Source organism: Camelina sativa, chromosome 14 (genome assembly GCF_000633955.1).
Source record: "Camelina sativa cultivar DH55 chromosome 14, Cs, whole genome shotgun sequence".
In the NCBI taxonomy this organism is placed as follows: domain Eukaryota; kingdom Viridiplantae; phylum Streptophyta; class Magnoliopsida; order Brassicales; family Brassicaceae; genus Camelina; species Camelina sativa.
In genome coordinates, this window is record NC_025698.1 from 9,684,326 (window position 1) to 9,711,749 (window position 27,424).

The 27,424-nt window shown below is 36.8% G+C and overlaps 7 protein-coding genes across 9 annotated transcripts; 4 read left to right on the forward strand and 3 right to left on the reverse strand.

The window, feature by feature from the left end:
* Window positions 210-6,210, reverse strand: LOC104740702 (kinesin-like protein KIN-6). 3 transcript variants are annotated; one of them, XM_010461385.1, is made up of 22 exons: window positions 5,632-6,210; window positions 5,327-5,526; window positions 5,093-5,219; window positions 4,882-4,976; window positions 4,570-4,705; window positions 4,225-4,290; window positions 4,070-4,132; window positions 3,905-3,955; window positions 3,726-3,808; window positions 3,540-3,642; window positions 3,390-3,435; window positions 3,070-3,224; window positions 2,739-2,939; window positions 2,549-2,608; window positions 2,380-2,466; window positions 2,224-2,283; window positions 1,460-1,546; window positions 1,229-1,368; window positions 1,052-1,136; window positions 799-932; window positions 629-710; window positions 210-529 (listed from the first exon to the last, which is right to left on the reverse strand). In XM_010461385.1, exons 1-22 carry the CDS (start codon window positions 6,166-6,168, stop codon window positions 434-436), a joined length of 2,694 nt encoding a protein of 897 aa, XP_010459687.1. In that variant the 5' UTR covers window positions 6,169-6,210; the 3' UTR covers window positions 210-433. The 3 variants fall into 3 exon arrangements, with proteins under 3 accessions (XP_010459687.1, XP_019090785.1, XP_010459685.1); XM_019235240.1 differs by having other exon boundaries at window positions 1,052-1,142; XM_010461383.2 differs by having other exon boundaries at window positions 211-529; window positions 1,052-1,142; window positions 2,380-2,463.
* LOC104740705 (DNA-directed RNA polymerase I subunit RPA12-like) lies at window positions 6,664-9,517 on the forward strand. The gene is made up of 5 exons (XM_010461387.2): window positions 6,664-6,792; window positions 8,552-8,592; window positions 8,912-8,980; window positions 9,068-9,124; window positions 9,208-9,517. The coding sequence occupies exons 1-5, from the start codon at window positions 6,675-6,677 to the stop codon at window positions 9,280-9,282; spliced, it is 360 nt and encodes a 119-aa protein (XP_010459689.1). The 5' UTR covers window positions 6,664-6,674; the 3' UTR covers window positions 9,283-9,517.
* On the reverse strand, window positions 9,366-10,607 carry LOC104740703. Its single transcript, XM_010461386.2, has one exon. It carries the CDS (start codon window positions 10,205-10,207, stop codon window positions 9,626-9,628), a length of 582 nt encoding a protein of 193 aa, XP_010459688.1. The 5' UTR covers window positions 10,208-10,607; the 3' UTR covers window positions 9,366-9,625.
* Window positions 13,161-16,405, forward strand: LOC104740706 (synaptotagmin-2-like). The gene is made up of 11 exons (XM_010461388.2): window positions 13,161-13,469; window positions 13,858-13,956; window positions 14,056-14,106; window positions 14,232-14,355; window positions 14,448-14,668; window positions 14,754-14,828; window positions 14,934-15,010; window positions 15,097-15,343; window positions 15,435-15,785; window positions 15,883-16,014; window positions 16,122-16,405. Exons 1-11 carry the CDS (start codon window positions 13,359-13,361, stop codon window positions 16,251-16,253), a joined length of 1,620 nt encoding a protein of 539 aa, XP_010459690.1. The 5' UTR covers window positions 13,161-13,358; the 3' UTR covers window positions 16,254-16,405.
* Window positions 18,249-20,423, forward strand: LOC104740707 (rac-like GTP-binding protein ARAC5). The gene is made up of 7 exons (XM_010461389.2): window positions 18,249-18,659; window positions 19,085-19,172; window positions 19,270-19,379; window positions 19,483-19,546; window positions 19,681-19,745; window positions 19,827-19,892; window positions 19,990-20,423. The coding sequence occupies exons 1-7, from the start codon at window positions 18,561-18,563 to the stop codon at window positions 20,086-20,088; spliced, it is 591 nt and encodes a 196-aa protein (XP_010459691.1). The 5' UTR covers window positions 18,249-18,560; the 3' UTR covers window positions 20,089-20,423.
* Window positions 20,677-22,600, reverse strand: LOC104740709 (DNA ligase 1). The gene is made up of 3 exons (XM_010461390.2): window positions 22,231-22,600; window positions 21,429-21,768; window positions 20,677-21,328 (listed from the first exon to the last, which is right to left on the reverse strand). The coding sequence occupies exons 1-3, from the start codon at window positions 22,309-22,311 to the stop codon at window positions 20,832-20,834; spliced, it is 918 nt and encodes a 305-aa protein (XP_010459692.1). The 5' UTR covers window positions 22,312-22,600; the 3' UTR covers window positions 20,677-20,831.
* On the forward strand, window positions 23,047-27,424 carry LOC104740711 (protein FREE1; the record flags this gene model as incomplete). The annotated part of the gene is given in 10 exon segments (XM_010461391.2): window positions 23,047-24,189; window positions 24,461-24,547; window positions 24,670-24,801; window positions 24,908-25,039; window positions 25,188-25,253; window positions 25,343-25,453; window positions 25,658-25,750; window positions 26,671-26,704; window positions 26,788-26,855; window positions 27,295-27,424. Coding segments are annotated over 10 exon segments (1,836 nt in total). The 5' UTR covers window positions 23,047-23,154.

Sequence of the window (27,424 nt, forward strand, 5' to 3'; positions counted from 1 at the left end):
ATTTATACGGCTAATCACAAGGGATAAAAAGGTCGTCTTGATGGTGAGACATAATACAAGTTGCAGAGATATGCATAATAGGTAAGCAGCAAAACGACCAAGCCAGTGTGAGTTGTGGAGATATACATCTCAGTGGTCTTTGACAAGTATAACAATGAAAACGTATGTGTACTTAGGAGATATCTTTGAAAAGTACTAATGGATCTGATAACGGAGCTTGTTTACCAAAATTTAAGATATCTTGATTGTAATAACAGACCATCATTCATTTTTCATCTTGCGGCTCAAAAAAAAGCTTGGAGCAAATACAGACTCAAAATATTGCATTTTTTCTTTGCTATATATACAACCAGGATTGGATATTTTAAACCTTTTCTTAAGACAGACAATAGAAGGTACAATAATATGTTGATGCAAGTTTGTTTGATAGATGTTAGAGATGAAGATTGTCAGTGAGGTGGCGGAGGAGAGTGACACTCCCTTGGCTTCTCGGTTGTGTCACTGTCGTCTTCTTTCCACCTCTGTTCCCCTGCAAGTGAAGAAATGGACAACTTAATCACATGACTTTGATCTAAACCTTCTACCAACATAGTTTAAGTTTGCTTCTTTGTGTCTAGTTCGGTCATACCTTTGGCTCGGCGATATCATCCTCGATATCTAACGTGTTTATTTCTCTTGTTAATAGCACAGACGCAGCAGGTTGGAGTCTCCTGTTACAGGAACAAAGGTTTTCTATTTAGGAAAACCTGAAAAAAGAGACAGAGAAAGAAGAAATAAAGATTGGCAGAAAAAAAGAACCTTCTTGGTTTCTGTCCATTCCTCTGTTTCTTAGTTGATGTAGGTTCTGATTCACGGGCAGGATTAGGAACCTCAATTTCCTGAACTTTGGTTGATTCTGCTTTCTTTTGAACACGGGTCTTGCCCTTTTCAACCTAGAAATGAGAATGAAGTTTAGTTATAACAGTTTTAAAGCATTGTGAACTTTGATTTTGTGCCATGAGATGAAGTTATCAAGGTTTGTGGAGGAGCATGAGATTGAGAATGGCCAAACCTGTGGTTTCTCAATCTGCTTATCTTTTATGTCCAAGTCATTCATTTCCTCAGTTAGAGATCTGGATGGCGCTGGTAACAGTCTTCTGTTTCTGGAAAGAACCAAAGATAATTTAGACAGAGAAAGAGACCGGTTCCTACAACTTCAATAGAGAAGAAGATCAAGATAACTCTTAACCTTTCTTGCTTCTCTGAATCAGGACATCTGCGGGATATTGCGGATTTTGTTTGAACGTTAGACATCCGGCTGTTGATGCAATCTTGACTAACTTCAACTTGTTCTGGTGAAGGTGTTGGATCATCTTGATTCTGGATGACCTAGAGGAAAATCAGTTTTGAGTTCTTTACATTATTCTAGAGTTGTCGAATCTAACGGACTGATCCAATGAATGAAATTATTTCATTATACCTGATCTCTTGGAAACTCGGTAACTTCAGTTTCAACATTAGTAGTCGCAGAAGGAATCCCCACATTTTCTTCAGAACTGATAGACTGCTGATAAGTGCAAACACACAACAAAGAACATGATTTCATGAACAAAGTTTCTGAGTTACACAAAGAATATGTCCACTTAAACTATCCTTACTCTTGGCTCTGCATCATTCTGAGAAGACAAGTGACATGGAACGAGTACAGCATCTTTCACCTTAAAACACAAATGGAAATCAGTTTTGAGTTCTTTACATTCTGGAGTTGTCGTATCTAACGGATTGACCCAATGAACGAAAATATTCCATTATACCTGATCTCTTGGAGACTCAGTAACTTCAGTTTCAACATGAGTAGTCGCAGAAGGAATCCCCGCATTTTCTTCAGAATTGACAGACTGCTAAGTGCAAACACACAGCAAAGCACATGATTTCATGAATTCTAAGTTACACAAAGAATATGTCAACTTGAACAATCCTTACTCTTGGCTCCGCATCATTCTGAGAAGACAAGTGACATCGAACACGTACATCATCGTTCACCTTAAAACACAAATGGAAAGGTTATAAAAATTAAAGAAATTATGACATGCAGCCTTAGAAANAGTAGTCGCAGAAGGAATCCCCACATTTTCTTCAGAACTGATAGACTGCTGATAAGTGCAAACACACAACAAAGAACATGATTTCATGAACAAAGTTTCTGAGTTACACAAAGAATATGTCCACTTAAACTATCCTTACTCTTGGCTCTGCATCATTCTGAGAAGACAAGTGACATGGAACGAGTACAGCATCTTTCACCTTAAAACACAAATGGAAATCAGTTTTGAGTTCTTTACATTCTGGAGTTGTCGTATCTAACGGATTGACCCAATGAACGAAAATATTCCATTATACCTGATCTCTTGGAGACTCAGTAACTTCAGTTTCAACATGAGTAGTCGCAGAAGGAATCCCCGCATTTTCTTCAGAATTGACAGACTGCTAAGTGCAAACACACAGCAAAGCACATGATTTCATGAATTCTAAGTTACACAAAGAATATGTCAACTTGAACAATCCTTACTCTTGGCTCCGCATCATTCTGAGAAGACAAGTGACATCGAACACGTACATCATCGTTCACCTTAAAACACAAATGGAAAGGTTATAAAAATTAAAGAAATTATGACATGCAGCCTTAGAAAGAGCAGATACTCCAAGACATAATTAGTAAACAGATATATATACACAACAATATAGCAGCCAGGCACTACATTTTTGCTTGGCACAGGAGACTCGCTAGATTCATCTGCGCTGACTTTTTCGTTTCCATATACAACAGCTTCTACCTCAGGTATACATGACTCTACCAGGCAAGAGGACTTGAGACTGATCAACTCTGTCTCCAATCCAAGAGATTTTAGCTCTTCTCTTCGAAGGCTATCTTTGAGAGTGCAAATTTCACCTTCTGCAACCTAAGATGATTTAAAGCAAGAAAAAAGATATCTTTCAACTGTGGTACATCATAGCTTCAAGGAAGTTATCTTAGTCGCAAATTGTTCAATGAAAACAAAGCCAAATGAAAGGCAAAGTCAGGATATTAACTTTTAGTTTCTCGTTGTACTGCTTCAGAACATTCCATAAGACTTTAGAAAAATTCCGCATGATGATGTGCTCTCGCTTATTTTTATCTTGGGCAACATGTTCCAGACTCGGAGAGGATCTGTCTGTTGGATCAGCTTTCTTTCCCTGCAAATGCACTGGTGAGGAGACGTATTAGATATTAGCTTTCTTGTTTGTAAACAAGTCTTTTCTGTAATCTCTCATCACCTCTCTCAGGGAAGATAAGAGATCGCAGAACGAAAGCGACCAATAAAAATTCCATACAGTCAAAGTGTAGAAAATTTGTCAGAGAAAAATCTTACCTTCCTGAGCAATTTGGTTTCTCTCTTCATGAAAAATGTCTTCAATCTAGAGATGGAAAACACAACAATTTTTAGTAAATGGCATATGTCAATAACTTTTCAGTTTTGCTGAAAAATACAATAACAGTGTATAGAGGAAGCCAAACGTACTTGGGAGTTCTTGGGAGCACTAAGTTTAATCTTCTTGTTTTTTTCAGCTCGTGGAAATGTCTTGAGCTGCCTCTTGTTGCAAGGTTCCTCGGTGTTATCAAATCTAAACAAAACATCAAATTCAAAGGCATTAGCACTTGCGAGAAAAGTATACTTCCTCTTTGAGTTCATAATAACAAACATTACTTTATTTTCATATACGGTGATGCTTGTCTCAAAAGATAGGAGGTATCAAGATAATCCTCTTCCCCTGCTTTGACAGTTAAAATCTGTAACATAGATAGAAGATGAGAAGAGTTTTCAAATATTTGAAAATTAACTCTTGTTAAAGAACTCAACAAAATCCTAAAAACTGTTACGCATACCAAAGCCATCCTTTTTTTCCCCTCTAGGTAATCGCGCAAGTACCTTGTCAACTACATAAAAGCCAAAATCATATTACCGTATAGAATGGGGGAAGATTAGATAACTCATAAATCATTTAAAAAATTCATGAGGTAATCTGAAGGGGTTTTTAAGGTAGACGCTACCAAAGAATTTTGATGATGTTTCTGCAATCCCTTCTTTCGGTTCTTCTGGTACTCCAAGAGTGACTGCCAACAGACACCGAGTGTTCATGATTAGTAAAATTGGAGGCATAAAAAAAGAAGAACAGCTCAAGGGAGACCAAAATCAATGGCCTTACCCGTAAACATTGACCAAAAACCATGGATGTGTTATTGATGAAATTACTCTCAACCAACCTTTCTCCCTGCAAAACAATTTGAAGGGGCATACAGGGACCAAGTTTTAGTTTACAGATGAAGACATCTTCACTGTTAAATCACTATTTTGATGCTAAGAACAAGTACTGGACAAAATCTTACAGTCACCTATAATCTGTAATTAAACTAGGAATATTTTCTCCTAACGGTTACACAGAATCGGTATTTTTAAGACAGATGCTTTCAGACATGACATATATTAGTGGCTTTGCATATCAAATATGTGAAGAGTTCATATACAAAGTGTAAACACAACAGATTAAAACCTGATTTCCTGTTCTTTTCTCTCTTTCTGCACCAGCCAGATCCACTATTGTCAGCATAGCATCACTGGACTGCATTTTTGTCTCGTTGGAAAAGCGATTGCATGATGCTCGTATGTTAATGATGCATTGTGAGCGACTGCGAGTAATTCCAAAATTAGTATAGAACATGAAGACATCCAGTTAAACATAAATGGCTCTATTTTCCATGTGGAAGGCTTCTAATTCAGTTCATTTATCGATTAAATAAAGGGTGTCAGGGTGTGTTAGCAAAGGTTAAAGTCAAGGTAGAGCAAAAGTTTTGTTGCCAAGTACCTTGATTGGCTGTTCGAGTTTGTGGTAGCTGTTGCACGTTTCAGCATTGCTTGTCCAATTAAAGACTCTGCTTCCTCCAAACTCTGGATTGGGACCTACTTAACACAACATAATTGAGAAAACGGAGAGTTGCAATATTCATCTATCATTATGAAATGCAACTGAATGTTATTGTCAACCCAAGAAAACTTCATAAGAAACACTCACAAACCTCTTTCAAACCCCTGATGGTTGATTGTTGCACAGACAATTCAGAGCTTTCACCACCTAGTAAATCATAAGCTTTCTCCCCTTTCCCTCGCTCGGAGCATATTTCAAATATGGACAAGTTAAATGACCTGAAGAAATGCAAAGAGATGTTATGGAACAAAAAGATAAAGGCTATACAGTTTGGTATTTCAGCTATTGACAGAAATATCCCATTAAGATGAACAAACAATAATACCTCACAAAATCATCAGAAATCGCATCTCTCTTCTTGAAAATCTGACGGAGAGTAATTGGCACAATTCCAGGATTCTTCAAAGTTCCAAAGACAGTATGAGTCTTACCAGAGCCACTAGGTCCCAACGCAGCCAACATTCCACTTTTCCCTTTCATAAAATCCTCCAACAACGGTTGAACCATTTTATCATACACATCGTTCTACAAACAAACCATCAATTAATCGGTCATCTCAGAACCCAATCTCAAATTAAACCAAAAAATAAAATAAAAAAAGCCAAAATCGATAGGGGAATTGGATCGAACCTGGGAACAATCAGCCGGGAAGACATGAGAAAACCCTTCGTATACCTCAGTCTTGCTTCGTTTCAGCTCTTGCAACGCTTGAGGCGGAGTTAATGTGACTGAATACGAATCGTTCAGAGCAATACAAGCCACCGCCGCCGTCTCTTCTTCCTTCTTCTTAACCTTCTTCGCGATCTCCGGGTTCCTATTCTCCTTCGCGATGTGCTTCTTCGAAGGATTCTGCGGCCAGACATTTCTAGGTCTGCTCTTCGCTGTGGTGGTGGTAATAACCTTGGTGAAGGTTTTCAAAGGTTTGATTCTCAGGAAAATCTTCAAACTCTCTGGAACTGTGGGTTTGGTTTCGGATTGAGGGATTTGGATGGAGAGAATCTCGTCGATTGGGAAAGTAGGAACGTCGTGAGAGGAGAGAGGTTGTTGTTGCTTAGTTGCAGTGGTGGTATACGGAGTTGCTCTAGCTCTCCTCGGAGGGTTTCGTCGTACTGTTACGGTTGAAGGACACGGCGGAGGACTGATACTTTTCTGCTTCTCCTCCTCCATTTGTCTCTCTGTGGCGGAAAAATGGAGCGTTTCAATTTTCAACTTTTCAATTGATAAATCAATTTTGGAATTTATTTCAGTACGAAATTAATTTAAAATAAATACTTTTCGAATTTCAAATCAGCTCATCCATTGGGCTTTAAGTAAAAGCCCATTAGATTTGTGCAATAAATCATAGTTTCTTCAGTCTTCTCGAGTTCTTGTCTCCGCCTCCTCCTCAGCCCTTAAATCGTCGCCGCCGGAAACTGTAAGCACAACTCACTAACTACCGTTGGAAACTTAACTGCTCACTTTTACTACTCGTTCTCTCTTCTCATAAAGTTCAGTAACGTCTCGCCGCAAGTCCAGGTTTTTCTTTTATATATATTTTGTTTCTATGTTTTTTAATTCTACTTTGATTCTATGTAATGTGGGTATTTCTTAACTATCTAAACTTTTGTGTTTTGGTCAGTTTTGTTCTAATCTAAGCCGTTGCTTCTTTTGCGTTTTAGAAGGTTGTGTCTCAAATGGAGAAGTCGCGGGAAAGTGGTTTCTTGTTGTGTGGTTTGTGTGGGACGATGCTTATCTTGAAATCAACCAAGTCTGCAGAATGTCCACTCTGCGACACAACCCGAAATGCTAATGGTATCCATGATTAGATTCGTGTTAAAAAATTTATCCTTTAAAAGCATAAGTCACTGTACCAATTAAAAGTTAACATGTCAGCAATTAAGAATAATAATTTTTAAAAAAAAAATCAAAAAAGAAAAAAGAAAACACATCACTTTTACGTTCACATACCACGATTTTCTATCACCTTATTCACATTTCAAACTTCAAACGAATGTAAAGATTAAATAATATAAGTTTGCTTTTTTTTTCTGTACCTAAAAATTATCCCACGATCTCAGTTCTTTTTTTCCACGATCCTCAAAAAACTTCCCACACTCTTTCATCAACTGACTTCAAATCAATATATATATCAAAATAAATTATCACTATCAACACCTTCGACAAAGAAAACCCCATCAAATCTGCAACGAAAAATTGCAATTACAGTTACGAACCAAACAGTTTTTGATCAGATCTCCGAACCATTCTTCCTGCTACTCCGTCGAACCCGAATCGTCAACAATTCTCATTTCATTGTTTTTCAATCCATCTACGATCATTTCCGTCATCGTCTTTTGACACTCAGAAGGTGATTCATCTTTCGTGTTTCACTCACCTTCTCTAAATCACCATAGAATCTGTAATTTATTTTTTAATATTCAGCAGTTACTTTTAATATGTAATTTTGACTGCCACTTTTTTAATTACAGGTAGGATTGGGGTCGAAGGTTGATTTCAGGTTGCGCGCTTAATTATGCTAAAAACTTATGCGTAATTGGTGAGAAAAGGACAATGAACGATATAAAAGAACTCAACATTTCCAGACATCCATGTCATCAGATGTTGAAACTACAACTCAGTACGTGATTTAAGGTTAGTTCCATCAAACGATGAGATCAATTTAAATCATAATCACCTCAGTGCATTATCAAATTTAAGGTTAGTTAAATATGCTTCTGGTTTTATGTATAATAATTAGGTCTTGCGGTCTCTTTTTGTCCTCAAGTCAAAAGTTTCCTCCAGTCTTGGTTGCACATATGTTCACAAGTGACACAAGACGTATTAATTTCAAGGAGTATATTAGAACTTATAACTCGATGTTTGCAGTCAGTTCCACAGGTAAGATTGATAGTATGCTTCTGGTTTTAAGGACGTTTAAAAGTCTTTTATATTTTTATACAATATACTTGAGCATATATATGTATGACTAACTTCTTAAAATGATGATAACCTTCAGGAACATCCAAGAACATGATACATACTTATATGTGAATCTCAAGGTAACATATTTACACAATTTTCATATCGTCAACAATATATATCAAATATATATATATATATATTATATATCATTGACAAATATATATATATATATACATCATTGTCAATCCTACTTAAATTCTATATTATCATTGTCAATCCTACTTAAACTCAAAGATGTTCCATCTATCTCGATGATTTTTACCTAAGCTACCCTATGGTTTTCTTGCGGAACTTCTATGGATTGTAGATATAATATTATGTATTTTGTATTTATTTAGTCTACCGTTTCATGCTTAATATGATTAAACTATGTGTTTTATTATTAGGTATCATCAGTTTCAAATCGATTTTGTTTTACCACAATTTTAAAGCAATGATTTTGTTTTTTTTTTATATAAAATTTTAGTAAAATAAATGGTACCGTGTGCGTAGCACGGTGATAATACTAGTATCTCAATAATCCAACAGTTTTGATTCTTAGTTTGGTTGGTTAGTCTTATTGTGCTTTAAACGTCATTCTTCTTTATAGAAATCATTGACAAGAAAATAGCTTACACAGTTGCTGCTGAGGTATGTGCTTTTCCTTTATTCTCTATTATGGATTCTTGTCTGACTAGTAGTTTTGCTGCATCATGTAATCTCTGTGTGTATTATTCTCAAGTTGTGTATAAATCAATTGACTTTGATCACGGAGTAGCAAAGATCTCGCTCCATTATAATTAGTAAATAGGCAGTGAACACACACATAGACCCGTGCATGTTCTGTGTACTTAGTGTAAAACCTGAAATTGGAGACTGGTTTTGTTATTCTTGCAAAACCCAATATATACCTCAAGGCAGAGTTAGCATACATACAAGTCACGTTCGTTACTCTTGAGCTTTTTGCAAGGATATCAGAAGAGAACTAGGAATATCTCTGTTTGGTGAGAAAACGCAGGAAGAAGCTGAGCTACCTAAGGTAGTTTAAGAATACAGAATTGATAAAACTTATTATCATGCCTTTTTCTTAATCCATGACTTCTGATTTTCATTATTCTTTTTGCAGATTAAAAAGGCGTCCGAGAAATGCCAGCACCCGGAGCTTGTATACACAACCAGACAGGTAAGTCTAAGCTTTCAAGTTCTTCCTCTTGTCTTCTTGTTTCTTTCCAAAGGATGTTTCACCAGAGTTTCTTGATTTTACAGACAAGATCAGCGGATGAAGGACAAACAACATACTACACTTGTCCCAATTGTGGACATAGATTCAGAGAAGGTTAACATTGTTATCATCTCCACCACAGAGAAGACCAGTTTTGTTTCTTACATTGATGTTACAAACTCAATATTCGATGTCATCATCATTAGAAACATATCTTTTTATAAGTCTTCAAATAAAGAACATAAAAATGAAAATCTATAACCGCCAGGCTATTTTGTGCCAAGAGAGCCTTTATAAAAGTCATGGCTTAACAAATCACACAAAGTAGAGAAGAGTTCTATCAATTTAAAAAAACAAGACAGACCCAAGCCCAAATAAAGTATTAAAAAGCCCATAAGATTGTTTTATTTGTAACGTCATCAAACTTTACGTAGCACACACCCACACGGCGACACCACCTTTTCACCGGAGCTGTAAAACTCGCCGGATGTTATCGGTGGCTACCTCGTTTTTCCCAGCAGCTTCGACGTTGCAACGGAGCTTCGGTTTGATCGAAAACCTAGGCATGGGTAAACTACTCGGCGGCGGGGATAATAACATGATCGCTGGACCGGGGTAACCATCAAATCCTTTAGGAAAATCACGCAGATGGTTAGACCGGACCGGAACAGAACCAGTACGAGTCAGTGTCGGTACAGACTCGACGAACTCAACTTTCTTCTTTTCAGAAATTGGTTTGGTTTGAACAACGCAATTGAGAGTAGAGTTGTTGTTGTTGACACGTGGTCGAGAGCTGTTGACGCGTTGCAGAGGAAGAGTTGAGCTGTTGACACGAGGCAGAGGGAGAAGAGGAGGCTGAGAGTAGTAACCAGGTGGCGGGGGATATGCCGGAGAAGATCCCCAAGACGTTGGATTAGTCGGAAGAGCCAAACTTCCTCCGGATCTTGAAAGAGAACCACGAGAACTCCTTCTTCTAGGGTTCTTGAATGGTCTCAAACCAGAAACCTGTTTACCCGGTGAACGTTGCACTGCTATTGTTTCCATTGATTAAGCTTTTAATTTTCTAAAGTTTTTTTAAAAAGAGTATTTAATTAATGAAGATTTGAAACGATGAATCAAAGAAAAACAAGAGAAAAAAAGGTATTTTATATGTAACGTTTAAATGGCGACGATCTACCAAATAATACGATCGAAAGCCCTATAATTTGATAGATATTCAAGATTTATGACAAGAGAAAAGAGAAAAAAAAAGTTTATAAAAGATGTTAATAATCAAACTTCCATTAGAAGATCCGAAGGATCGTTCGATAAATTATAAACTCTCTAAAAGAACCCTAACCTCGAGAGGACAGATGTTGCCAGGCACTGAGCACGGCTGGTTCCTTTTATAATCGAAACCACCAATAATAATGCGAATTTTTAAATTGCCATTTTAAAAGTTTTTATTGATTTTTTGACTATAAAATGTCGTGGTTAATTATAAACTTATTTATTAATAACTTATTTATGTTATTATAGATTATAGCTTCAAGTCAAGTGTCCATATACCAATTGCGCAATACAGCACAAGTCCCGGGAAACACTATAGGACGGTCACCGCCGATTGAGTATGAACCGTTGGATCGTGAAATAAGTATTACAATAGCCGCTGAGAGAATCTGAACCGTGTGATAAGGGATCTTGCTTTAGGCAGATCTTGACCATACACGTCGGTATCATCGGTGGCTTTCTTCCTTGATGACCTCACGTGGAGGGAATGTGTGGGTTCCTAGACAAGTCCGTCGTCGTTGATCTTGACACGTGTCGTCATACCAGCCATTCACCGTTGTGAGGATTTCCAAGAATAGGATTGGTCGGCTCTCATGCATGGTTGCATGTGCCTGCCATTTGAACGATTGAGCCAATTAGCACTACCAAATCTTTAATAGCTAGGGGATATTTTATAGTATAAGAGAGATTGAAAACGTAACTCATAAATGATAGCTAACACTGATCACGTACAAAGAATTTACTAAATATCACAATCGACCAATCAGTATATAATATCAATATCGTGAATGAAGATTCCTCGCTGTAGATCGATTTCTTTTCACAGTGATTTGACTATGTTTGGTTAATAACTTAATATATATAAACGTTTTAAAGCCATCAATATATAGTTATATGATATTTTCCTCGTATTCTAAATATTGGTTTTTCGGCTTTGGTTGATATATATAGACTATATATAGGGTTATTGTATATATAACTTGTATGATGATCGCAGCTTTTTCTTAAACCTGTTTTGGCATAATCATGGTTAGGTATGGTCACTCTTTTCTTTTCATCCTTTCGTCTTCTATCTACATTTATTTAATAGTATATCACAGCAAGCATGTTTGGTAGAACTTTGGTTTTATTAGTGGACTTTCATTTTTCAACCAAATAAAATCAAAGTTTAACGCAAATTGCACATAAGTCCAACATTACGAAGTAATATACATAATTTATAATTATGATCGAATATAATCAGGATCATCTACAGTTTATTAACCCTGTACCATGTTTTTTTTTTAACCTCGATAATTACTGTATGTAGTGTTGTATTTTCTTACGATTTATTTTTTTTACCGTGATGTACTATATATATATATGCATGTTTTTTTTACAATTTGTTTTTTTTTTACCCTGATATTATTCTTTTTTTTTTTTGCTCAAGTGCAAATATCATATATATGAAAAGTTTGGTTTTACAACCTTTACATTTGATATTATTCTAATATGCACTCTTTGATCTTCATTTTATTTTTCCTCTTCTTGTTATCTTATTCGATAATAATTTGTTTTTTTTTTTAACTCGTATTCCATTCGTCACCGTAAATTCAAAATTCTCCCACATCATAGGTATGTAGTTGCTAGCTAGGGTTTATGTGGATTGTGGAGTTAGCACGAGAGTCAGTGCACTGCTACTTTTGGTGTCGCCTTTGGCCGATGACGTGCTCAAGCATGATTATTATTACTTTTCGCACCGACCATATCTAAGTCCACGTTCATTTTATTTTCTTTAAAGAACGTACATAACTTTGTATGCTTTTGTTTTTAGACCTGCTTTTTATGATCCTTTAATTTTGTTTGCTTCCATATTAAGAAATTTAAACTATATGGTTTTTTAAGCATTGGATTATCGAACTTTAATACGCATGTACGTAGCTATGTATCATATGAAATGATACATCTAATTAATTAGCTTTGTTTATAATTAGAGATTTCTGTTTGAACTCCATATATCAGATCTAATTGTTGGTCGAGACTACATCAGGTACCAAAATAACATTCTTGTGATACCCAGTTGTAGATGGATACCGTGTAATGGGAAGGCCTTCCCATCGATATACGGGCTGTTTACTTTCGGGGCATATATGTATACTATATCTTAATTAAGGCTTACACAATCATGATTCATCCAATTAGTTTAATCCAAATTACGTTTTAAACCTTTAATTGGTTGAAAGAAAATGTTCTCTTTATAATATGCAACATCATGGTTGAATATATAATTCATTTTTCTGTTGGGAAGAAAAGTAAAGATTTTATTGGCCAATATATAAATGATTATTTTTATCTACTTTTTTTTTTGTTTTCTAATTCTTTTGGACAAAGAAATCCGCTTATTTAAACATATCATGGATTACACAACTAAAAAACTTGGATAGCTACGTGGGCAAACAAGAAAGAAAAAAAAGTTACATAAACCATCAGAAGAGAAGATTAATGAGGAAAGCAATGGGGGAAGTTGAAACGAATGTTTTAATGTAATGGACAAATAATATTGATCCCTTGTAATAATAAGAAAAGTCCTTATTTGTCGATACTATTGAAACTATTACAAATCCCAGCCAAACAAATGGACGTTTCACATAGACTCCGTACATAACGCTCTTGAAATTTTCCTATTCAAAACCGTTTTTTTTTCCCCCAAGTCTCTAATATCAATTTCTCTCAAGTGATAATAGTAATGTTACGTGACTATGTGTGTTTGAGAATTTCTCTTTCTCTAACGTAAATCTATGGCAAGATCAAAAATATTAATTGATATTTAATCTCCTCGATCCAGTTAATAGAGATTTATCTTTGTGGAATTATAATTATTGCTTTTCGTGGTTCAAAGAAGGAGAGAGATCCCAAGAGTGAGATTTTGATTTGATTTGATGAGAAAATGGGAATAATCAGCACAATATTGGGTGCGATTGGTTTCGGATTTGGAACAACGATCGGAATTGTCATTGGTTACTACTTGTTCATCTATGTCCAGTCTACTGATGTTCAGGCATCTTCGAATCATCTTAACTCTCGCATCTTTTTTTTTTTTTTTTCAATCATCCATTTTTTGTCTGTTTATTACATTTCCGCATTGAACATTTTGTTTGATCCTTTCTTTGAATGCGACAAATCGTGTTAGATTTTTTTTCCTTCGATAATTCATGTAATGGCCTATGATCCATGTACACATTATATCTCAAAAAAATCTGCATGCATGAAAACGTACAGACAATATCTTGTTTTGTTTGTTTCTTTTCAATCCTTTTGTGTGTGTGTGTGTGTGATTTGATCGATTGGGTTCTTAAAACTATAAGGGAAGATTGATATCTTAATAGTTTAATAGTTTTTTTCTAAAAATTTGAAGCTAAAATTATCTATACTTGTAATGTGGTCAGGACCCTGAGATCAAGCCACTGGTGGAGTTAGATTCAGAGACTATAGCAAAAATGTTCCCTGAAATACCTTTGTGGGTGAAAAATCCTGATTTTGATCGTGTATGTTTCTCTACAACTTCACAATTTTCTTAATAAATTAATGCTAATATATATATATTATGGTATAATTTCTAACAGAGTTTTTCTTTCTTTTTGAAGATTGATTGGCTTAACAAGCTCGTTGGCCATATGTGGCCTTATTTGGACAAGGTAAAGTGTTTTCTCTTCTTAATTAGCTTCTTAGCTTTCATCTTTTTTTTCTTTTTTTTTTAATTGTTGTCTTTGATCTTCAATAACTTGTGAAACAATGTTTCTTGTAATTAATGTTTTTTCAGGCGATTTGTAAGATGGCAAAGTCAATAGCAAAACCCATTATCGGTGAGCAAATTCCAAACTACAAAATGGATTCAGTTGAATTTGAAATGCTCACTTTGGGTTCATTACCACCAACTTTCCAAGGTTACACCTTGTGTTACTCATAGATACACATTCTTGTTCTCAAGATTCTTCTTCCAAGATATGTTTGTTTTGATTCTCACTATCCTTTGCAGGAATGAAAGTTTATGCAACTGATGACAAAGAAATCATCATGGAGTTGTCAGTGAAATGGGCAGGGAACCCTAATATCATTGTTGTAGCCAAAGCATTTGGGTTAAAAGCCACTGTTCAGGTAGTTGATTTGCTAGTTTATGCTACTCCAAGGATCACTTTGAAGCCTTTGGTTCCATCTTTCCCCTGTTTTGCCAACATATTTGTCTCTCTTATGGATAAGGTATAACCCAAAAAGGAGCAAAACTTTTTTTTGTATAATACCTTGCAAAACAAGAGAGTACTCTAACATGTGATTTCTTATGTAGCCACAAGTCGATTTTGGACTTAAGGTACTAGGTGCAGATGTAATGGCGATTCCTGGCTTATACCGATTTGTCCAGGTATGACGTTTTCCAAGTTGTTTATTTACATTCCCATCTAAACAAACATTCTTGTTCTGTTTTTAGACCTAAAACTCTGTTTCTTGGAATCACTTCTTATTGTAGGAACTCATTAGAGATCAAGTTGGAAACATGTACCTATGGCCAAAGACTTTAAATGTACAGATAATGGATCCTTCTAAGTAAGTTTTTTCTTTTCTTTTGGGTCAAATATCTCACTTCTGTTGTTATTACATTATTGCTAAATGTCAATTTGCACGATCTACAGAGCTATGAAGAAACCTGTTGGATTGCTAAGTGTGAAGGTCATAAAGGCAATAAAGCTTAAGAAGAAAGATCTATTGGGCGGATCAGACCCTTATGTGAAATTAACACTCTCTGGAGACAAGGTTCCTGGTAAAAAGACAGTTGTTAAACACAGTAATCTGAATCCTGAATGGAACGAAGAATTTGATTTAGTTGTCAAAGAGCCAGAGAGCCAAGAACTACAGCTCATTGTTTATGACTGGGAACAGGTAAAAAACCTCTCTTGGTAAATATATATTGGTTTCTTTCAGTAACTATCTGTGGATATCATTTTGCCTAACGTATTTTATATATTTTCAGGTTGGAAAACATGATAAGATAGGAATGAATGTGATACCACTAAAAGACCTTACTCCAGAGGAGCCAAAACTCATGACACTTGAGCTCTTAAAATCAATGGAACCAAACGAGCCATCTAGCGAGAAATCACGTGGACAGCTTGTTGTGGAGGTCGAATATAAACCCTTTAAAGATGATGAGATTCCAGACAACATTGATGATCCAAATGCAGTAGAGAAAGCACCAGAAGGCACACCTTCTGGTGGTGGCTTGCTTGTGGTGATAGTTCACGAAGCTGAGGATCTAGAAGGCAAATATCACACAAATCCTTCTGTTCGTTTGCTATTCAGAGGAGAAGAGCGTAAAACAAAGGTATTAAAACTTCTCTTAAAACTCAAAAAACAAAACATGTTATGAGAAGACATCAAGTTTGAGTGTTGTTGAAACACGTTTGGGTTTGATTTTGCAGCGTGTGAAGAAAAACAGAGAACCAAGGTGGGATGAAGATTTCCAGTTCCCATTAGATGAGCCTCCCGTAAACGATAAACTTCACGTTGAAGTCATAAGTTCTTCTTCAAGAATGGGTTTGATTCATCCCAAGGTTAGAAACAGAACCAGATCGATCTCAACTTTTTTAAATCCCTATTAATGATTGCATCAAAATCAGAAGTTTTGAGTAACAATTAAGAACATTTTGATTGATTTCAGGAAACGCTCGGTTACGTGGTGATAAATCTAGGTGATGTGGTGAGTAATCGGAGAATCAACGATAAGTATCATTTGATTGATTCCAAGAATGGTCGGATTCAGATTGAGCTTCAGTGGAGAACTTCTTCTTAGACTTCAAAGGTTCGTGTTTTGTTTCTCTTAGGGTTCACGAAACAATACTTTTCTTGTTTGGTTTCCTTCCTCTGTACGTAAAAAAATTTATAGTTGGATTTGGTATGACTCGATTTTAAGCATAATAGGCCTATAAAACATAATGGGCCTCGTGTAAGCCTTTTATTCAGATGGGTTTCACAGAAATTTCTGCTTTACTGGATTATCGAAATAGTGATTACGTTTAACTTTTTTTTTTTTAATCTTTTTTTTTTGAAACAAAAATTCTTAGAGAAATCTGGTCAGTAATTTAATGGTTTTAAAAAACCAAAAATATAAATTTTTGAAAAAGAAGTGGAGTTAGTTAAAAAAGAAGAGATATGGTCACTGGTTGGTGAATAGTTTGGTAAGCTACTAAAGCTTAACTTCTTTGATATCATGATTTGGTTAAATCATCATACCTTCCCTGCTTTCAATTCCGTAATTACTTTCTCTAATGTCTTTGATCTTATGAATCATTTTCGTTTGTTTTTGTTGTTGTATTAGAAAAAAGAAAGAAAATTTGAACAAATTACAACACTCATGTTATATAATATTTGTAGGTATTATGTACTCCTAAATTTCAGAACTGAACTCATTAGGCGTACTCATATGTTTCGTTTTTATATCAGCAAAAATATATGCTTGGAGTCTTGGACTGAAAAAAGTTAAAGATAGCACATGATGCTCTCAATTAGCGACTAAAATTAGAAGAATCATCAAATTTGACAATAATTAAAACAAGCCTACCATCTGGTGTGATTATGATTAAGGTGATGGGACAATCAGTGACGTGGTGGATCGTTATTGGTTAGTTAGTTTAGTTAGAGTTGGGCACGTCCCATTGGACCTCTCGTCACCTATGTTTCGTAATCCGAAAGGGAATCATTAAGAGAGAAAATAAGTTAAAACACAATTTGATACTACTATTTAGGAATCGTGCCGGCACGTTCTTGAATGAGTGAGAGAGTTGCCAAATGAATCCAATGATTATAGATTTCATTCATGCCTCTCCGTAATTTGCTATGCTATAAAAGTCTCTCTCGTATGTCATCGTCTTCTCTTCTTCTTGCTATACTATAAAAGTCTATCTTAGATTTTAAGATCATTTGAATTTACCTCCCTTCATATATATTAATGACACACGAGAGACTTGTATCAGTATTTTTTTTTAACAGAGATTTAGGATATGACAGTTGTGAATAGGAGTCTTAATCACCTAATACCTGAACTGGAATTCGCTAAGCTAAACAAAAATTGTCATTTTGAGACGTTAATATATATATCACCAACTACTACTTGTGCGGTGATATAAAATTTATCGTATGAATGGTTAAAATAAGATAACCACTTTAGTAGTTGTAATGGTGAAATTGACAAACATTTATAGAATTCCTCTATGTTGTTGTTTTGGTAGGTGTCAAGAGGATATAAGATGGATTAGCAACTTAAAATATACCAAAAATGATTGGTCTGAGGTTAACTAGTAAAAACTTCAATAACTCAAAATAGATGGTTTTGGTAAAACTACTGGTTAAGACGTTAAGTCGTCTCACGCAAAAAAAAAAAATAACCATAGAGTTTATGAAGCTCAACTCGGAAGACACCATATACCACCACTAGTCTCAAAACTTGCAATGTTTTTATTAGGACATGAACATCAACAAAATTATAAAATGATGTGGTATTATATAAGGTGAATCAAAGATCTAAAAGTACAAATAATTTAAAAATGGTTAAGAAAACAAAGAGATAATAAAAAAAAAAAAAAAAAACATTCATGTCATTTGTATTTTTCTTTTGTTTTTTTTATAAAACCCACAGATCTTCATTTCAAAATTCAAAAATCAGTGACATAAAAGCTGTAGCATAAAAGAAAGGAGAGATATTCAAATTTGAAAAGAAAAAGAATAAATGAAGGAAAAAAAAAGAAGTAATAATAATTTTAAAATAATAAGGGGAGTGAGTGTATATGATAAGGGAGGTGTTGTTGTTGGTTTGGTGTACTCTTAGCTGTCTCTTCTCCTCTCCTCAAGAGTTTGTTGTTATATTTTGTATAGAGCCCCCCGCCCCCCTCCTCCTATAGGCTCAACTCATCTTCTCAAAGTCATCAATCAATCAACCGCCAGAACATTCTTTCTTCTCTCTCTCTTCTCATCAATTTTTGAATTTTTCTCGTTTCTGCAATTTGGGGGATTTTACAAGCTTAAGTGAGCGAGAAACGTCGAGGAATTGAGGAGGAGGAAATCAGAAGCAGCAAAGAAAAGGGGATCGATCTTGCTGGCGGAGATGAGCGCGTCAAGGTTCATAAAGTGTGTGACCGTCGGAGATGGGGCCGTCGGAAAAACCTGCATGCTCATTTCTTATACTAGCAACACTTCCCCTACTGTATCTCTCTCTCTCTCTCTCTCTCGATCTCTCTCTCTTTTGTTTCTATCTTTGTTTTGAGCTCGTCGCGATATCTCGAAGAAGCTTTTTTTTGTTTTTTTTTTTGGAATATGGTGGATTTCACAAGTTAGTGTCCATGTTTTGTTTCCCTAAGGTCATCAATTGCAAATTAAATTCAAATTTGGTGTGTAGACTACTGCAATTTAGGTCTTCTCATACAGAATTCAAAATCACGTCTTCTGTTACGTGCTGTATTGATCAATTTCTCTTACAACTTTTTGCTGATTCCGAGAATGTAGCCTCTTTATATGTTCGAACATTTTTGAGAATCTAGGCCCATAGCATTTGTTTGATCTTTGTAAGCTTTGTGTGATGTTTTTATGAAGGATGACTTTTTAATCTGATTTTGTGGGTTTGTTTTTTAGGATTATGTTCCAACTGTTTTCGACAACTTCAGTGCTAATGTGGTTGTTGATGGCAACACTGTCAATCTTGGATTGTGGGATACAGCCGGTAATTCATTCTTTTTGAATACTTAGTTTCATCGTTGAATAATAGTTCCATCGTTGGTTTTGACTTAGTTAGTGTGTTTGGGGTTCTCCCAAAACAGGTCAAGAAGACTACAACAGGTTACGACCTCTGAGTTACCGTGGTGCCGATGTTTTCATTCTTGCTTTCTCTCTCATTAGCAAGGCTAGCTATGAGAATATTGCCAAGAAGGTCTTTCCCTCTTTTTTTTTTCCTAATTATCCAATATAGTATATATAACTTGTCACGAGTTAAATTAAATCTGATTTTGTTCCTTTGTATGCTCCTCTTTCAGTGGATTCCTGAGCTCAGGCATTATGCTCCCGGTGTTCCCATTATCCTCGTGGGAACTAAACTCGGTAATTTTTAACTCTTTCCTGACTTGAACTAATAATCATGCTATATTTGTTTTGACTACTTATGTTCATGCATATCTTTCATACAAAATTAGTATTGTCATGAGGGATTTTTAAATTCTGTCTGGTATTTGCAGACCTTCGAGATGACAAGCAATTCTTCATAGATCATCCAGGTGCAGTGCCAATTACCACAAATCAGGTACTTGATTTCTTAAACGGGTAGTCTCACCATGATTGGTTGTTGATGGATTATTGTCTAAGGCTGTCATGAATGATGCAGGGAGAGGAACTGAAGAAACTGATTGGATCTGCTGTCTACATTGAATGTAGTTCTAAGACGCAGCAGGTATACCTAACAAATTGCTTGTCTTGGTTGTTTACTCTTTGCATAGATTCTTGTTAAGAGGCTGACATCGTTTTTTTCCTTTTTGGGGATTCTGCAGAATGTGAAGGCAGTGTTTGATGCAGCCATAAAAGTGGTGCTTCAGCCACCAAAGCAGAAAAAGAAGAAAAAGAACAAGAACCGATGCGTGTTCTTGTGATGAAAACAATCACTAAGACTAGGTAAACAACTAAAAAAGAAGAAGAAGAAGAAGAATATGATTTTCAACTATTTGATTCGTCCCCAATTTAATATGATAGCTTCGACATGAAGGGAGACATTTCGGGTAGCTTTTTGTATAGTTGCTAAAACGAGCTGTGTTGTTGTGTCTTTTACTCTTTGCTGGTGAATCACTCGAGTTCACTGAGTAAGGGATGGTGTGTTCTACTCTTGCTATGTAGACTAATCTATCTTTCTCTCTCTCTTTTGTTCTTGATGGGGATCATTTTGTATTAACAACATATGAATCTAATTACAATTGCTTTTTGTTTTCAAGCTGTTCTCTTCTTCTGTCCCCATTTGTATATATGCATATATGCACTTGATCTGATTTAGAATTATGATTGGGATCTTCCCACAGCTGGACGACCAACTATAATGAGGCAACTTGGCAACTCTTAATGTCAACTTATTCTCCAGTACCTTCAAGAAGAAGAGATAACTGCTTTCAAGCGTTCCCATTGTAATGGTTGCTCAGGCTGCACAGTTAATTGAGACGGCTGTAGAAATTTATGTAGCAGATTATATAAGTCGAAAATATAATCTATTATTAGTTCCAAAATTACAGAGATCTTGAAGTATTATATAGATCACTGTGATTGTTACAATTAGTTATGTACAAGCTAAGGGCTAAGGCTAAGCTCTAGTCATAACAGCTGAAAAAACAACAAAACAATTTGGGAACTAAAACGGGACTGTATATGGTAATGAAAAAATTCCGACTTCAGACAGAAACCGAGCTCTAGGAAAAGAACAATCTTCTTCTGAAGTCTGCAAGTTCATGATCATGTCTTCATCACTCTTGATAGAAGCTTTGGAAGAAGCTTGCCGACTTGTTCCAAAAAGCCAGTCATCGCTGTTGCTATTATCCTCCTCCAAGGACAGACAAGGAGGAACCCATCCATCAAATAATGAATTGTACCGAGATTCTTTGCTCTTCTTATGTTTCTTTCTCTTCTTTGATTCAGAAGGAATTGTAATCTTGTCACTCTCAAGTGAGGTTGAGAGCAGATTCACATCATGGTCGCAGGTCTTTGGAAGAGAGACAGAACTTGGTACCTCGATGAGTCTCTCAGTCCCTGAAGTGGAGCAAACACGATCCTCTTGAGGTACAACCTCAGCTTCTTTTGGTTTCTTCAAAAGAAAACGTATTCGGAGTGGGTTACCAGCTACAGGCGCAGCTGCAAATCATCAAATGTATAATAAAACTTCAGCACATGTAACACAATGCAAGAATCAGAAAACTGAACAATCAAGACCATGAAGAGAAAAAACACAAACCTTTAATTTGACTCTCAACAACAGCAGGAGAAGTTTCCCTGCTTCTCTTCTTACTGTTCTGACTACCATCAGACAAATAACCAATCTGATGAAGCTGCTCATGTTCTTCCGTCAAACAACTCTTCTCAAGCTGTTCAGACTCGTCCGAGACTTGCTTGGCTGGGATATATAGTTTAAGGGACTTCTTCTCAAGCTGTTCAGACTCGTCCGAGACTTGCTTCGCAGGGAAATATAGTTTAAGGGACTTCTTCTCATCCTTTACTTTCTTTTCTTTCTTATCTTTCGTTTTCTCCTTCTTCTCTTTCCGATGCACCTTTTGAGAGACTATTTCTCTTTCGATCTTTATAATCCATCAGAATAAAGGATTTAGACTAGAGGAAGGATTTATCAGGTAACAACCAGATACCCATATACGTGGGTACCATCAATTCATTCAATCATAAAACAAACAAAACGTTAACAAGTCAAAACACATATCTACAACACGTCTTTATAGTTGACTATACGATTCAAAGACCAAGACCAAAACCAGACAACATACATGTTTCCACGATATCGTTACATAATAATGATAGAGAATTCAATAAGCTAAATCATGAATTGGCTATAGAGTAAATTTATAGATCTACGACTACAGTTATAACAAATCAAAAACTTATATGCAACCTAACCATTGAACAACAAAGAGGATATTATCATCATCAGGAAAATTATAAATCCGGCCGAACATAGAAAAGCTATGTTCAGACGGAGAACTGAAGACGGTGCGAATCAATCACAAGAACTTGAGTGCTCGACGAACCTTAGTCGATTCGACCAAGTTCTGACTGTTCGCCCAGTTCCTCGCATACACAGGCGGTGGGGTTGTGAAATAACGCGACATCTTTAATTTTTCTTTTCTTTGTTCTTTCTCTCTCTCTCTCTCTCAGATCGAATCTAATAACGGACAAGAAAACAGACAGGAAGTAATCGAATTCGGACAGAACTAATCGAACCTAAGGTACGGTTCCAGATCCACGCGTACGGAACCTTCTTTGTGGCGCGTAATCAAATCGGAATCGAAGCGGGGGTAGACGGAGAAGAGGACCCTAATTTTTTTTTTTTTTTTTGCCTTCGACGATAGAAAGAGAGAGAGAAGAAGATAAAACCAATTGCGGTTGAGAAAATAATGGGTGAGGGGTAAGGTCCTATTTAAAGACGCGTGAAACACTCAGATCCGCCGACTCGGCCTATGCTTACGTTTTTGTGAAGAATCAATGTGAAAACCCTAATTTTTTTAAAGGGCTATTTCCGTCATTATCTTCTCCGTGAAGCTCGGTCCGAGATTGCTACGTCATCTGAAATCCCCCCTTTTTTTTATATCCTTTTGCGTCTTTCTTACTCCTAACATTATTATTGGGCTTAACAAACTTAAAAGCCCAATCATCTATCCCGAAGCCCAACATAATGAGTCTTATCTAGACACTTGCATAGAAAGAAAGAAAAAACAGCTAGAATCATCATCAATCACGCGTTAAACCATATCTTACTTCTAATCAACGGTTCATCGTGATGCCACGTGTATTCAAATAAAATATTACAAAAGTTCGCGACACATACAATACTTCCCGTACCAAATATTCCCTTGACTCGATCTGTCGTCTTTCATCTTCTTCTTCGTCGTCATCGTTTCCTCCTCTTCCGATCGAACCATCGCCGACGTTAACTCAAAATCACCGATTCAACGATGCAACAGGGAGATTACAATTCGTACTATCACAACCAGTACTCTCAATTTCAAAACCCTACCCCAAATCCTATTCCTAATCCTAATCCTAATCCCAATCCCTCTCCGCCGGCGCCAATAGCCGCTGCTCCCACCGATCTTTCTCGGAACACGTACGCATCAGCGCCACCGTTCAACGGCGGTTACGGTTCCAACGATTACTCTAACTATTCACAGAATTACACTCCGTATGGGCAAAACTCTTCTGATCATGTCCCTCCTTCAGCTCCTTCATTCACTCCACCATCACAACCGCCTCCTCCTTCTCCTCCGGCGACGTCCATAAACCCTAGTTCCTATTCAACCTTCAACCAACCGCCTCCGCCCACGATTCATCCACCACCTCTATCATCTTACGGATCATTTGATTCTACCGCTCCGTATCAGCAATCCACCACCACGCAACCGACGTATTACTCACCGTATGATCAGCATCAGACATCTGGCTATTCTCATGCGCCGCCTCCTTCATCTGCGCCTGCGCCTTCTCCGAATCCTAATCCTGCGCCTTACTCATCATCCTTGTACTCTGCACCTCCTTACAGTGGCGGAGGATCATCCGTTCCTCCTTCGTATGAGAAACCGTACGACAAGCCTGCGAAATTTGATCAATCTGGTTATGGCGGTTACGAGCGGAGCGGATCGGGTTTAGGATCTGATTTATATGGGAAACGATCTGATAGCGGAGGTTATCCCTCTTTTGATGATTCTTCATATGGTGATGGCGTTTATGCTTATGAAGGAGGCAAAGTTGAGCCGTACGGTTCTCGTGGAACTGCGCCGAAATCGTCCAATTCGACCTTGTTCGACGATTATGGACGATCCATTAGCTTCTCTTCAGGGAGAGAGTCCTCTGTTAGCTCGAATTCTGCTAAGATCGTGAGAGCTGTCCCCAAGGCTGATGTACAGGAAGATTCCACTGGTGGTGTTCAGAAGTTTCGTGTCAAATTGTTGGCTGAGACTTACGGACAAACCACAACAGATGTTCTTTGCCAGGTAGTCTCCCCAATCCAAGTTCCCTTAAATCTTACTAAAACTCAATGATTATGATCATTTAGACCGATGTGAGAATCATGTAGAATCCGTACTCATATTACTACGAGTTGAATGGATCATAAATTTAATTTTCAATGGTGGGACTTTTTGAACTTCATACATGCAAGGAGGAACAAAAACTTGTTTACTCTGCTTTTACTTTAAGCTTATGGGGGTTTTTTGTTACCCAAACTGTTTTTTAGTTAATCCGCTACCTGATTTGTGCTAGCAGATTGGTTTAGATGGTCTCCGTATGCTTGATCCAAGTACTAGCCGAACTTTGAGGATATATCCTCTTGAGAACATAACAAGATGCGAAGTAAGATACGATCTACTTTCTTCTTAAGACTTAATTTGTTCCAGTCAGATCTTCTTAAGACTTAATTTGTTCCGTTTTCGTGACTGGTAGTCTTATATCTATTTTAAATATCTTTCTATCAGAAACTAGATTCTTCTATTCTGGCTTTCTGGTCGAAGACTCAGGTAGACTTTGATGCTAAACGTATCAGACTGCAATCAAATAGTTACACCACCAACACCCTTCTGGACACGGTGACAGCTGCAATGTTTCAGGTTCATAAACCGACTAGTTTTATATTTCTTAACTCTATGTGCCAATTCTATCATGATTAATGATTTCCTTTTACTAATCTGATGTTTGTCTGTTGGTGGGTTTTAGGCCAAGGAGATTGGGGGAAGTAGCAGGCCTCCTGCCTCTGCAAAACTGGTTGAACAATCTGCTGAGAAGAAAAAAGGATTGGGTGATTGGATGAACATTATAAAGCCTGTAAACGAGGAGAAAGATCATTGGGTATGATTTTTTTTTTTGTTTTGTTGGAAAAAAACATAACTCTCTTTAGTAAAAGTAAAAGGCTAGGGTAGTAGTTGCATCCTTATTCTTATTGTACTTGCTTTGTTGTGGTTATATTGTTCTAACTCTATGTTATTTTTGCTGTCAGGTCCCTGATGAAGCTGTATCTAAGTGCACATCATGTGGGTCAGATTTTGGTGCATTTATACGAAGGGTATTATTTTCCCGCCATTTACAATCTTAATTAAGTTCTTGGCCATATTGGAACTCACAAACCGTATGGATTTTTATTTTATATTTCAGCACCACTGCAGGAACTGTGGTGACGTCTTCTGTGACAAGTGTACTCAAGGCAGGATTGCTCTCACTGCTGAGGAGAATGCTCCCCAAGTCCGTGTTTGTGACCGGTGCATGGTATGCTTATCCATCTACTCATTTTTATTTAAGTTGTGGAATAACGTTCCATGAATTCGTGAGAATGTGTTGATCTAGCTTTATCATGGAGAACCTTGGTTATTTGTTCTGGTTTAAAAGTGAATCTGTATTGGTATCTTGTCTTTTATGCCTTTCAGTTCAAAAAGTCTGACTGCTCATGTGAATCTGTTTCTGAATGTGCAGGCAGAAGTGTCACAAAGGTTGAGTAATGCCAAGGAATCCGCTAGCAGGAACGCGAACGCGCAGAGCCATGAGGACCTCGCTAGGAAGTTACAGGTGGGCTAATCTTCCTGGGTTCTTTATAAGTTTAAAGATTTACAAGTTTAGTGAATATCTGGCACAAAGNTAAAGCCTGTAAACGAGGAGAAAGATCATTGGGTATGATTTTTTTTTTTTTTTGTTGGAAAAAAACATAACTCTCTTTAGTAAAAGTAAAAGGCTAGGGTAGTAGTTGCATCCTTATTCTTATTGTACTTGCTTTGTTGTGGTTATATTGTTCTAACTCTATGTTATTTTTGCTGTCAGGTCCCTGATGAAGCTGTATCTAAGTGCACATCATGTGGGTCAGATTTTGGTGCATTTATACGAAGGGTATTATTTTCCCGCCATTTACAATCTTAATTAAGTTCTTGGCCATATTGGAACTCACAAACCGTATGGATTTTTATTTTATATTTCAGCACCACTGCAGGAACTGTGGTGACGTCTTCTGTGACAAGTGTACTCAAGGCAGGATTGCTCTCACTGCTGAGGAGAATGCTCCCCAAGTCCGTGTTTGTGACCGGTGCATGGTATGCTTATCCATCTACTCATTTTTATTTAAGTTGTGGAATAACGTTCCATGAATTCGTGAGAATGTGTTGATCTAGCTTTATCATGGAGAACCTTGGTTATTTGTTCTGGTTTAAAAGTGAATCTGTATTGGTATCTTGTCTTTTATGCCTTTCAGTTCAAAAAGTCTGACTGCTCATGTGAATCTGTTTCTGAATGTGCAGGCAGAAGTGTCACAAAGGTTGAGTAATGCCAAGGAATCCGCTAGCAGGAACGCGAACGCGCAGAGCCATGAGGACCTCGCTAGGAAGTTACAGGTGGGCTAATCTTCCTGGGTTCTTTATAAGTTTAAAGATTTACAAGTTTAGTGAATATCTGGCACAAAGTGTGTAGTTGTTTTCTGATGGCGGATATGTTTGATACAGGAGGAAATGGAGAGAAACCGCAAGTCTTCATCTGGTAATTCACCACATACTTCATGCTTTTGGTAATCGTTTCTGGTATTTTATGGTTACTGACAATGATAGGAATGATCATAACAGGTTCGAGGGAAGGATCCGGAAGGCGGATGAAAGAAGTAGCTTGTCCAACATGCACAGTGCACTTACAGGTTAGATCCTTAGTCTTTCTTTGTATGATATTGGGACTCTATAGAGTATAGAATAAGTAAAACAGGGGGTCCTCATAGTATAATCACTTGTGTCGGTGTGTATGATCATCTTGCAAATACATTGACGAAATAGAATAGTTAGATGAATTTTGATGTCTTACCATGCATCTATGAGCTCTCTTTATCTGACATAATTTTAGGACTCACCTGTTAAGTTTCTTTATTCATAAAGGCGAGGATAAAACTGTTACTCGTGCGAGCCCTACTATTAAGCAGCTAGGTTGGTGTGACTATATTAAAATTGAATCATGGAGATTGTCGCTTAATCTTGTGAACAGTTAGTTCATGCAAGTTGGAAATTTGACGTTGGCTTGTTTGTAGAGTCTCCTGATAAACATCTATCTACGCGATTATGAGAGTATTGCCATTTAAATTTCAGGTCCAAGTTCCAATCTCAGGATCAGAGACCATCGAGTGCGGAGTTTGCCAAAACCCTTTCCTCGTTAGCGCGCATTGATCTTCCAACCCACTTTTTTTGCTTGACATATACATATATATCAATTAAAATT